At 42.8% G+C, this 13,550-nt stretch overlaps 1 protein-coding gene across 3 annotated transcripts in view; it reads right to left on the bottom strand.

The window, feature by feature from the left end:
- Positions 1 to 10,696, bottom strand: part of CHD1L (chromodomain helicase DNA binding protein 1-like) — an 89,148-nt gene extending 78,452 nt beyond the window's left edge. For all 3 annotated transcript variants that reach the window (XM_006861318.1, XM_006861317.1, XM_006861319.1), the window contains exon 1: positions 10,564 to 10,696. In XM_006861318.1, coding sequence (XP_006861380.1) covers positions 10,564 to 10,696 — 133 coding nt within the window. The remainder of the gene's footprint in view (positions 1 to 10,563) is intronic.
- Between the last annotated feature and the right edge of the window lie 2,854 nt (positions 10,697 to 13,550).

Here is a 13,550-nt window from a genome sequence, read left to right as displayed (position 1 = left end):
TATGCACACCAATGTTTATAGCAGCACTATTTACAATAGCAAAAAGATGGAGACAGCCTAAGTGCCCATCAATTGAAGAATGGATAAACAAACTGTGGTACATAAACACAATGGAATATTATGCTACCTTGGAGAACAACAAGGAAGATGCAAGCCACCGCATAACATGGATGAACCTTGAGGACATTATGCTGAGTGAAATTAGTCACAAATGGAGAAATACTACATAGGACTACTGTAAAAAACAAAGAAAAAGAACCCACCGTAAAAGGGGAAAAAAAACTATATATACTGGTTTTTTCCCCCTTTTAGGGTGGGTTCTGTTTTTTAGGGTGGGTTCTATTTGCTGATAACCAGGATGTATGGGAGGAAAGGAGGGGAGGGAGGGATAGGAAGTTAAGAGCACAGGGTAGGGAACACACAGGACAGCTTGGGTGCTGGGGGGGTTGGGGGGGATGGGGCAATACACAAGAAGGGGGAGGGGAATGGAAGAACAAGGCTGATGGGAGAACAATTATGCAGGTTCACATAGGAAAAGTAGGACATGGGTAAATAATGATGTATGCACAACCTTGGAACAACAGGGCTCTGGGATACAGGGATTGAGGCATGGTTTGAAGGGGTAAAAGAGAGGAATAACATTAAGATGCTTGGCTGTCTTTTGAACCTTGGTTTCCCTTGCCTACCATTGTAAAATAGACATTTGGGGGGGAGGGGCAGAAAGGAAGTGCCAGAAACATCACAATAGAAAGTTTGTAAGTCCATCTTCAGCCTATCACTGATTGGAATACCTTAAAGGGGGCTAGAAGTTGCCCAGTGAAAGAGGCGTCCTGTGGAGCCTTTGCATTGCATAAGACCATAGGTGGAATACTGAACCCCATCCAGAGTCATCTGAGGTGGGAAATTTCCACTGGAAAGGACGAACAGAGCAGCCTGGAGTGGCTAGAAGAACAGAAGATACTTTGTGAAAGAAAGATGGGCAGGAAAAATCAGAAACAATAACCGCAGTCTGATTGATTCCTATAAGAACAAGCTGTATACCCAGGAGCCATCAAAGCAAGTGGTCAGGTCCCCTCAGAGCAAACTCCCTTCCAAGACTAAGACTCAAGGGAATAATGAGCAGGCATGTGGTCTGGCTGGTGACCACGTTGGTCACTGATAAGGGGAAGAGGGGGAAAAAACAGCAATGAAGTTGGGAGCTAAGTCTAACCACATTCACTAGACTCCTATGAACCCGGATGGGGACCTGGGTGGCCAGCAGTACAGCAAGACTCGGGAACTCCTGGGCTCAGAGGCAGTGACATGGCCACAGAGGACTAGAGCGGAAAGTGAAGCATCCAGCTGATATGAAGTGAGGAGAGATGCACAACAACACCCACTTGACCTGGCTTCGATGGCTGGATGATCAGAACTCGACTAGAAGAAAGAAGAGCGGGATAAAAAAAAGAGTAACCCGCTACAATTTGATTAGCTTTACCTATACAGATGGATGTAGTAGCTCAAAAAAGGGAACAAATCTTTACAATGAGGACCACTCCTACCCCCTAGGTACACAGGGTTGACAGGGATGGACAACTTAGACATTGGTTACCCAAAATGAGGTGGGAGAGGGGGCTAATAAAGGAAATAAGTGACTAACTTACAAGCTTTCAGGAGGGAGCTTAGTTCCAGACGGGGCAGCGGTAGATAGATTCTCCACTGAATGATTTCCAAGGTATTGGGACCGGGGGGCTGGAGAAAGGAAATGGGGATAAGATTCTTGTGGTACAATAGTGAATAATTCCTATCAGGACTGACTGTGAGGGTTAGAAATGAAGAGGTAGATGTTTTTTGACAAAAGGGAGTGATTGATTTTGCAGTCCAGGAGCGGAGGTCCCTGGGACCACCAAGTGAGAACAGCAGACAGCGGGACCCTACCCAGAGAGGCAGTGACGCTAGGGATAGAGATAGAGACAAAGATGTGGACAGATGGAGCGGCTGGGGACACTGGACTCAGGGAGGGAGAAGGGCTGTGTGATGGCGGTCGTGGGGAGGGGACGGGCTTGTGGGAGGTATCCTTTGGTTATTTGATGATGCATGGAGAAGATTGTAATCAGTGCAATGAAACGAAGTATGATAGGATGAATATAAAACTGGTGTTTTCCCAAGTGCTGTGGTCGATTCGATGTTTCGATTCCGACCCACAGCAACCCTGTATATGGTTTCCAAGGAGCAGCTGGTGAGCTTGAACCACTGACCTTGAAGTGCAAACTGACACATAAACCCACATAATTTCTCCTTTTGTGACCACATATGTGTCACAAAAGGACAGTCTGACACATAAACCCACATAATTCACAACAAAAACTTACAAAAAAACAAACCACAGGCAAAATCAAAAAGGAATTCCAAAAAACATGTTTCAAGCATTCCACAGGAAGACAGGAAAAAAACAACAACCAGAAACTAAACTAAAACAATACAATAGCAGTCTTAAGCCCTAACATACAAGAGGATTTCAAAAGTTCATGGAAAAATTAAACTAAAAGATAAAAACTAAAATATATAAATGTTATTTCTCAACATAAGTTCCATCAAGGTCAAGGTACTTTTTGCAAGTGATGATACTAGCCATTTAGTTCATCCTTAAAGAACTGAGAGTCCTGGGAAATTTAACTATGTCATTATAGTCTTTTTTTAAATATTATTAACTAGAGAAAAAAATGGGTGCCCTTTAAAGATTTTCAAGATTAGGAAGCAAAAAAGATTTCAGAAGGAGTCAAATTAGGAATGTAAGGTACATGCCTAATGATTTCTCATCAAAACTCACACAACTGCCTTTGTTTGATGAGAGGGATGAGCCAGAGCATCCTCACCGTGGAGAAGGATTCCCTGGAGAAGCTTTCCTAGGCATGTTTCTGCTAAAGATTTGGCTAACTTTTTCAAAATACTCTCATAATACGCAGATGTTATGGCTCTGTGGTCAAAATTTTAAACTTCTGCAAACCACTTATCTGAAAAAGGATACTTCTAGACTCTATAGAGAACTTTCAAAACTCAACAGCAAAAGAAAAATGGAAACATTCCAATTAGAAAATGGGCAAAAGGCGTGGCCACAAGGATATTGTTGTTAAGTGCCGTAGAGTCAGTTCTGACCCATAGCGATCCTATATAGGGTTTCCAAGGAGTGACTGGTGAGCTTGAACTACCAACCTTGCCGTTCAAACAGCTTTGCAATCTGGCACATTAATCCACAGCACTCCACCTGTGTGCAAAGTAGCACGTGAAAAAATGTTCAACATCATTAGCCACAGGTGGTGTTGTTGTTAGGAGCTGCCGAATCAGTTCTGATTCACAGCTACAATAGATAGGGTTTCCAAGGGGCAACTGATGAGTTGGAACCACTGACCTTACACTTAGCAAGCCAGAGCTTATCCTACAGCACCATACCAGGACTCTATTAGCCACTGTTGTTACCAAGTGCTGTCAAGTCGGTTCCAACTCCTAATGACCCTGTATAGGGTTTCTGAGGAGAGGAAAAAGAATTAAAATCACAATGAAATATCAGTACATACAAATCAGAAAGGGTAACATAAAAAAAGTGACAAAATCAAATGCTGTCCAGGATGTGGAGAAATAATCACACTCATGCATTGCTGGTGGGAATGTAAAATCATACAGCTGTTCTGGAAAAGTTTGGCGGATTCTTTCAAAATCAAACATGCGACAACCATATCACTCAGCAATGGCACTCCTGAGCATTAATCCCAAAGAACCAATGACTTACGTTTACACAAAAACATGGGTATGAGTGTTTATAAAACCTTTATTGTTAACAGCCGAAAACTGGCAACAACTCAGAAGACATTCAGTAGGTAGATGACGAGTTAAACTGTGGTACCGCCATACCATAGACTTATTGTCATCGAGTCAATGCCAACTCATAGCAACCTTACTGCACAGAGTAAAACTGTCCCTTTGAATTTCCAAGCCTGCCATCTTTATGGAAGCAGAGTGCCACATGGTTCTCCTGTGGAGCAGCTGGTGGGTTCAAACCTCCAAGTATTTGGTTAACAGCCAAAAGCTTAACCATGAGCCACCCAAACCAAACAGATCCACAGCCATCAAGTCAATTCCAACTCATAGCAACCCTAGAGGCCAGAGGAGAACTGCTCCCTAAGGTTTCCGAGTCTGCAAATCTTTATGGTAGCAGGTAGCTGTCTCTTTCTCCTGCCCAGTGACTGGTGGGTTCCAAGAGCTAGCCAGTTTTACAATTAGCGGCCCAATGCTTAACCCACTGCACCACAAGGGTTCCTTATGTCATGGTGTACTTACTTAGCAATAAAAAGGTATGAAGTATGGCTACATGTAGCAACCTGAATGAATCTTCAGAGGATTATGCTCAGTGAAATCACAGCCATTCCCCAAAGCTTACATGCTGTATGGTTCTAGTTATTTAACAAACTGACACAGCAAAATTAATAGACATGGGAAACAGATGAATGGTTGCCCAGGGTTAAGAAAGGGGTGGGAATAAAGTGGAGTGGCTGTGAAAATGCAAATAAGGATCCTTGTGGTATGAGAAAGGTTCTGTTATTTCAACTGTATCAATATAAGTAAGTATATTGGTTGTGTTACTGTACTAAAGTTCTGGAAAGTGTTACCATTAGAAGAAACTGGGGAAAAGATGCAGCGTATCTCTCTGTATTACTATAACTACATGTGAATCTATAAATATCTCAATAAAACAGTCCATTTAAAATTACAGGAAATTCTATTTCCAAGTAATAATAACATATACATACCAGTTGCAGAAAATAGAAATTAGAGAGTTTGGGCACAGAGAGATGTAATATAGGGAAATAGATGACCACAAAATTGTGCAAGAACTGGAGATCCAAACTAAGCTTCCAGAGACAAATGCCAGATCAGCAGCATAGAACAGGCCCATTAAGGAAGCATCTCCCTCTGCCATAACCAGAATCAACCAGAAGGTTGTTGCCAACTGTCAGCTCTACCCTGCCACCTCAGAAGCAATTCACACCAGCAAATAGATCCTCCATATCCAACTCCCATGCAATTAGGAGTAGTCACCAAGATAGCAACTGCAGGAAGCCCAAACCTTTCCCAGAATGTCTGTGGCCTCTCCACTTACTTTCCCCAATCCAAATCTCACACACTCTGAACCATTTGACTATACCCAAGACATATGGCTAACAGAACTGCAGAGGAGTCTGGGAAATGTAATCTTCCTCTTTCTAAGCCTAACCTGTAGGACACGGTAAGGGAAGCTTGAGATAGGGGAACCAAGTTGGGGACAATAATCTTCAATATTCATATAAAGTTGTTTGAACTCTCTTGCCCAACTCTCAGGTGGATAATAATTACTGAAAAAGCAAGAAAAATCAGCAAGAAACAATTGATCAATTGTATTCTGAATTTCTGAAGTCCACTGGAATGTATGGGGCATAACTCATACTAATAGGGACGGAGGACCTATCAGAAAACTTGAGTCACTGGCATAAAGATTATAGAAAAAAATACTGATTTAAGTCATCAGTTTCCAAATAGTAAACGATTTCTTCAATATTTTGGGGAGCAAATTAAGTCCATTCCTAGAAAATCCTAGGCATCAATGAAGAAATGGGCTGAGTTCAACGCCAGTCCATTCAATTCTGTTGACCTGGAAATGGGTTGGTCCAAAGTGTGGTGAGAACTGAGGACACTTGAGCCCATGTACAGGGATATAGCCACAGAGGGCTACAGCTGAGAGTGAAGCATCCAGCTGATATGAAGTGAGGGGGAGATGCACAAGAACACCCAAACGTGCATACAGTACCCTTCTGACCTAGTCTCGATGGCTCGATAATCAGAACTCAACTAGAGGAAGATTGAAAAAAAATTTTTTTGGATAAAGGAAACAAGGGTAAATTGCTACAATTTGATGAACCTGACCTATACTCAGAGAGGTAGTTATTCTAAATACCAACAGAGAGGGAGAGTCTTCACATCAAGTATCAATGCTATCCCCTCTGTACACAGGGTAGATAGGAATGGGCAACTTAGACTATGGCTACCTAAAATGAGGGGGCAATAAAGGCATGAAGTGACTGGCTTACAAGGTTTCAAGAGGGAGTTCAGTTTAAGAGTATGGGGAGAAAGAAAGAGTCTTCACTGAATAGCTGTCACCTTGTCTAGATAGGTCTGGTGAAAAGAGATGGGGATAAGATTCATATAATTCTATAGTGAATAACTGTTATCATGACTAATTGCAACTGTCACAATTGTAAAGGTAGAAGTTTTGTAACGAAAAAAGGGGAGTGGTTAATCTTACAGTCCAGAAACAGAGGACCCTAGTACCACCAAGAGAGAAACGCACAAGCAGAATGTGGGACCTTATCCAGAGAAGCAGCAGCGCCAGAGATGGAGGCAGAGATGGGGGCACGGAGAGGGGGAGTGGCTGAGGACTCTAGATTCATGGACTAAGAAGAGAAGGACTAAGAGCTGGTGGCCAGGAGGCAGACTTGCAGAATGTGCCCTTTGGAGATGTAAATTATTATATATGTCTGAGTGGGTTTTTTTGTTGTTGTTTGTTTGTTTGTTTTTAAAAAACTAAAGTGAGGAGAGAACAACAATATGGCGGATCAGGTGGAAGTGCAGTAAAGGAGCTCCGCCAGCAACAACACAGAATATCCGACCAAGCCCCAGAACTCTGAGCCACATATAAAGGAGTATTTAGAAGGTTGGAAGGCTTACAGCTGGGGGAATTTGTGGCAGAAGCAAGAAATCTATTGCTTTCTAATTTGAGATGCTCAGATGCTTGAGGAGCCACCATCTTGGGTGAGACCAAGGGGGGAAGGATCAGAGTGGCCACAGAAGCCTGGCAGAACCGCGGAGATAAAGGTGTGGACATTCTTTTCTTTTGGTATCTGTTCATTGGTCCCTTGCTGTCTTCGCACCTCCAGACTGGTGACAATAGGAGTGCCTGAGCTAGTGGACACCCCAGCCCCACCCTCGGAGGGTTCTACTACGCATGAGCACAGATCTCCTCGAAATTTAGAGACAGTTTCCACTTAAAACCAAACGGCCACAGCCGACCCTGAACTGTTTATAAGTAGAAAAAAGGCTTGAACAGGGATTGTAGAGCAGGACAATCAGACAAAAAAGGAAATAGGCCAAAAACAAAATCCTACATTACGTCAAAACGACCAACAGTGGCATCTTGATATTTCTCAAAAAGAAGACTGAAAAGGGAAGCCCATTTCCGGATCACATCTACCTAGAGGCAATCAGAAAGCATAAAAAATACCAAAATACATACCCATCTGAGTATTAAGGCCACAGATAACCCCTGAATATGCCCACAAAACAGAAGCAGATGACCATATGTGCATATGTCTAGAAACAAGATAAAGTGACTGAGGCAAATGAGCTGGAAGTAGACCTACAATCCATACTGGAAGATGTGCAGGCTTTGGAAATGCTTGAGAAGGAATTCAGAAAAATGATTATAAAGTGTATCAAAACACTATAGAATGGAGTTGAGAAAAATAAGGAAGAAGTCAGGAAAGTGCTACAGGAACAATCAAGTAAGATAGATAGAGCATTGGAAACAATTCAAACCCTACAGAAAGAGGTCCAAACGATCAATAATAGAATATCAGAAATGGACAATACACTGAAAGGGCAAAGGAGTAGAATTGAAGAGATAGAAGCCAGAACTAGTGAGCTAGTTTCCCTTGCCTACTATTGTAAAACAGACACTTGAGTGGGATAGAAAGGAATGTTGAGAAACATGATTAAAAACTTGTAAGCCCATCTTCAGCCTGTAACTGATTGGAATACCTAAAAGAGTTTCTACAACTTGGCCAGTGAAATAGGCCTTATGCAAAGCCTTTACAGAGTATAAGACCTTAGGTGGAATCCTGAGTCCCATCCACAACCTTATGAGGTGAGACATTCCCACTAGAAAGGACAAGCAGACTGGAACAGCTACAGTGACAGAAGATACATCTTCATGATGAACCTGACCTATACTCAGAGCGGTTGTTACTCTAAATACCAACAGAGAGGGAAAGAGTCTTCAAATCAAGTTTCAATGCTATCCACTCTGTACACAGGGTAGATAGGGACGGGCAACTTAGACATTGGCTACCTAAAATGAGGGGGCAGTAAAGGCACGAAGTGACTGGCTTACAAGGTTTCAGCTTAAATTTAGCTTAGGAGTATGGGGGAAAGAAAGAGTCCCCATTGAATAGCTGTCATCTTGTCTAGAAGGGTCTGGTGAAAAGAGATGGGGATAAGATTCCTAAGATTCAATAGTGAATAACTGTTATCATGACTAATCGTGACTGTCAAAATTGTAAAGGTAGAAGTTTTGTAACAAAAAAGGGGAGTAGTTAATCTTACAGTCCAGAAACAGAGGATCCTGGGACCATCAAGAGAGGAACGCACAAGCAGAGTGCGGGACCTTATCCAGAGAAGCAGCAGTGCCAGAGATGGCGGCAGAGATGGGGCATGAAGAGGGGGAGCAGCTGAGGACTCTAGATTCATGGACTAAGAAGAGAAGGACTAAGAGCTGGTGGCCAGGAGCAGATTTGCAGAATGTGCCCATTGGAGATGTAAACTATTATATATGCCTGAGTGCGGTTTTTTTTGTTTGTGTGTTTTTTAAAAAGCTAAAGTGGATAGAGAAAAATACTGTTAACTGATGGTACATGGAGAGGATTATAATCATTGTAATGAAACAAGGTGTATGATTTGTTGAATGTGAAACTGATGATCTGCCCTATAAACTTTCACTCAATTCACAATAAAAATTTAAAAAAAAAAAAAAAAGGCAGCATCAATGGGCTCAAGTGTGGCAATAAGTGTGAGGTTGGCTTAGGGCCAGGCAGTGTTTTGTTCTGTTGTGCAAAGGGTCGCTGAGCTGATACCAACTCAATGGCACCTAATAACAACAACAACAATGCAATGCCCTACAAAGCAAAGGAAGAGATGCACATCTATTTTTAAAAAAATGGACTAGGAACAAGACAAGCAATCAAGTCCCTTCAGGGCAAACCCCCCTCCAAGACTGACACTCAAAGGGAATACAAGAGCAGGCATGTAAGCTTGCTGGCACCCCCATTGGTCTACATTTTTCCTGGTCATTATCCATGTATATTAACAATGTGTACACAATTCCTAGCCCTCAAAGAATCATACCTCAAAACACTTGCAAGGAAATAAGCAAATATATAAGCACACAAACTTAAATCAAGATACTTCATATCATAGAGACATCTGTCCATAATGGAATAATCACAGATGGATTTAATACTGCCAGTAGAACAAACAGATCTGTGTTGTAAGAAGTGCAGCCAAAGTGCTCCTTGGAGGCCAGGATGGCCAAACTTCATCTGTCATACTTCGGACATACTGTCAGGAGGGTCCAGTCACTGGAGAAGGATATCATGTTTGGTAAGGTGGAGGGTCAGAGGAAAAAGAGGAAGACCCCCCCAGCGAGATGGACTGGCAGAGTGGCAGCATCAATGAGCTCAAGCGTAGCAACAATTGTGAGGTTGGTCCAGGACTGGACAGTGTTTTGTTCTACTATGCATAGGGTCGCTATGAGTCAGTACCGACTCGATAGCACCTAACAATGACAACTTTTCAAAGCACTCTCTTTCCGCACTCTAGGAGAGCAGGGTCCATATTTGCTTTGCTCCATCTTCATTCCCATACTATATTTGCTTACCCTCTGTACCCAATAGCTCTTAGTCACAGGAATAAAAGACATTATATATTGATCAGTACTTTATCTGTTATACAGATAAAGTACGTACTGTGTTTCCTATTTAATAAATAAGTAAAGAAAAGGTTCAGAGAGGTATAGAGGTATAACTGAAATCAAGTTCAGGACCAGGAATCAAGAGTTTGGGTCTTATACAGGAAATATGGTCAGACTTAACCTGCAGACCAAGGTGGCTTGGGGTGGGATGGGGTGGGGGTGGGAATGTCGGGAGGTAATGAGCAGGCAAACATTCCTTATCTGCACATTTCAAAATACAGCACTTGGGAAGGCTGAATCAAAGAATTATGCATGCACATTTTGCGAAGAATGCAAACTGAAACTGGGTGACGAGTTCTAATAGTTTTACTGAAGCAGCCAATGAAAATCTCCAGGGTGCCCGCCAGACCCACAGAAGAGATTTTCACATCTTTGGGGTGCCAAACTGTCCTCTCCTACTTAAGAGGCCAGCACTTGGCGCTGACTTTACGAAGTGGTCCTCCCACAGTCCCCTTGAGCGTGGGTCTGGCCTCGCTCCCCCGCCCCCTCCGCGCCCCCTCCAGCTCTCCCGCCAAGCACGCAGCGCGGGAGTGGGAAATGGCCACCCGGCCCAGGCATGGCTTCTTCCCTACCACCCCATTCTTAGGGTAGAGGGAGCACACCCTGGCTCCACCAGGTAAATAAGAAACCCTCGGGACGTAATGAACTTCAGGCGCCGCGGGAACGTTCCTGACGCAGCGCTTCCGGGCCGGGGAGAGGCGAGTCGAAAGGAAATGGCAGTTCTGGGTGAAAGTTCACCCGGGCCCACTGACCTGTCAGGCCCCACTGTCTTAGGTCCTGCTCGTCCACCCGCGCTCGAGTTGTCTCGGTCCTGTACTTTGTCTGAAGAGCCTCCAGGAAGCCGGGCATTTTGCACTCCCGGGCAGCGGTGCGCGCGCGCTCCATCACACCAGGAAATGCTCCGCCCCGCGAGGCCCTGCGCGCTTTTCTTATTAATAACGCACCGGACTCGCTGCCGCCAGATGGCGCGCTCTATGCCGCTTTCTAGACCAGACCTGAGCTCACCGGACTGAGTTACTTCGCAGGGTCTTTCGTGAATCCATAGTGCCAGGCACCCTTTAGGTCTCTGCCTTCTGACTCTGTGTTGAGGCTTTCTCTAGACGTGATTGCCTTAAATGCTTGTCAGGGGGTCAGCCTGCTATGGTCGTTAAACATTGACTGTTATGTGCCTGATACTCTGCTGGTTCTGGGTTATAAAATTCAGCTAGGCATCGAACCTGCCTTCCAGCGATTCACAGCAAGGTTGTAAAGGATAGCCTCTTCAGTTCCTTTTTAATAATAACTTCGGTTATGTCCTGAAATCACCTTCCTTGTTACCTGTTACCTTATGTGTATGTTTGCTTCCATAGATTTCCTAAGTGGAAAGCAGATTGAAGCACTACGTTAAATCTAGGATCACTAGCTTTGGATAGATTCATGATATAAAAAGCACTCAACCTGTAAGTCAGTTTGAACCGCAATGTCAGCGGTTCCTACACACCAGTCACTCTTTGGAAACCCTATACAGGGTGGCTATGAATCGGAACCGACTCGACAGCACTTAACAACAACAACAATAACAGTATACTACAGTCCTGGTGTGCCACTGTAGGATAAGCACTGTACTGGTAACCACAAGGTCATAGGTTCAAACCCACCAACCACTCCTTGGAAACACTATATAGGGTAGCTATGAGTCAGAACTGACTTGATAGTACTTAACTACAACGAAGTAGGAAACAGTCTTTTATTACTTAGTTATCTGCTAGTAATAACAGAAATATAGGACAATTCAATCCACACAAATATACTGGAAATACAAGCCACTAATTTCTTGGAATTTATATTTTAAAGGAAGACGACTGATAATAAAAATCAGGTAGTAGCTGACATTAAGATGAAAGTAAAACCGCCATGTAATGCAGCTACACTGATATTGTGCAGAAACTTTCCTACTTGGGTGTTTTATCAACACCTTAAGATAAATTTGTATCAGGGACCTGTAACATAGTGGCCACTCATGGCTTGCAATATGGTCTGTGTATTTATTTTTCCCCTACAATATCTTTGAGTAATCATCCTCCAAAATGGCGATATCAACCGTAAAAAGAAATAATAATAATTAAGATGTTTATTATTTTTAACTTAATGTCTACTCATTTGAACATCATATCAGAGATAGGGTCTTAGCTGTAAGCTAAGTGAACTTTTGATACAATATATTGAGTCGGCATCTAAAGTACAGTTCAGGAAAGGACACTGAAAAATTCGTAAATTATTGGTGAGTTGCCACACATAAATGCTTCATTCTGAGCACTATATGAAAAGAATCTATAGAGGAGAGCAGGGTGGAAGCAGGGAGACAAATTAGGAAGACTGTTGAAATAATCTGGGCAAGAGATGATAGTTGTTAGACTGTATGGTGGCAAGGTCTAGTCTGGTAAAATATTCCTTATAATGAAAAGATAGAACGTTAAGATTCACTGATTCGAAGTAGAGAGAAGGGAAGAATGATTTCAGAGATTTGCCTTGAGCACTGGTAGAAGGGAGTTTGTATTTTGGTAATTAGAAGATTTGGGAAATATCAATAGTTTATGTTTGCACAGGGCAATATGAGACGGTCATTAGATATCCAAGTAGAGATTTTGGAGGTAGTGAGATAGGATGAGAACTAAGAGCATGATGTCCCCAAAGCCAAATGAAGTTTCAAGAAGAGAGTGATGGAGTAAAGATGGAACCACTGGTGTGGACAATATGAAGGCCATTGAAGACTTGTACAAGAGTGATTTCTGTGTATTGGTAGAATCAAAAGTCCAGTTGGAGTGGCTTAAAAAGAAAATAGGAAGAAATAAAATGGAAATTGAATGTCTCAAACCTCTTTCAAGGAGTTTATCTATAAAAAAGGAGCAGAAAACTAGAAGTATCTGAGAGGAGATAAGAGACCAAGAGAGGGTTGTTTTGTTTTAAAATGAATGATGCTCCCGCATGCTGAATGCTGTGGGACTGACCTAGGAGAGAGAAAAGTGATGCTTTTTCAGGAGTGAGGTTCCTGAGTGAGAGGAAGTGGGAACCAATGCAGAAATGGAGGATAGGCCTAGATAGGGATGTACACATCTCATCCACTGTGTAACTAGAGCCCAGTTCCAACTGGAACAAGTAGAATACACAGAATATGAACAGACCTGGTGGTGGGAACACCAGGAAGATCCCTTCTGATTGTTTGTATTATGTAAAGGAAATGAGCACATTATCATCAGAGTATGAGAGGATTTGAGAAGGGAAATAGCTGTATAGGGCAGTGGGAGAACATGTTGACTGAAGAAGCATAATAGCACTGCCAAGAACATGAAGACCCCTTTGACTATTATGGTCATGAGACTAGTCAGCATGGAGTGTGTTGCGTGTTGGTTGAGATTAGGGAGAAAACTGGATGTTTCACTCAGTAGAGAATGAGTATACTGACCATATCCCCAGTGTCTAGAATAGAGGTGGAGAAGAAAAGAGAGCAACCCTACCCTTATAGAGCTTAGATACTGGTGAGGGAGACAGACCAAAAAGAAAAGGAAACAAATTAGTTATCAGGTAATAGATATGCTAAGAAGAGAGTACAACAGGGTGATGGGCATGAGAATTGGACCACGGTGGTGATGGTGTGTCATGGAGTTGGTTTCGACTCATAGTGACCCTGCCTAGCATTTCCGAGTCTGTAAATCTTTATGGGGAGAAGAAAGCCTCATCTTTCTTCCGTGGAACAGCTGGT

Source organism: Chrysochloris asiatica, unplaced genomic scaffold, assembly GCF_000296735.1.
Source record: "Chrysochloris asiatica unplaced genomic scaffold, ChrAsi1.0 scaffold00042, whole genome shotgun sequence".
NCBI classification, from domain to species: Eukaryota; Metazoa; Chordata; class Mammalia; order Afrosoricida; family Chrysochloridae; genus Chrysochloris; species Chrysochloris asiatica.
The sequence above is the reverse complement of the archived record's forward strand: the minus strand, read 5'-3'. Positions and strand labels throughout refer to the sequence as shown.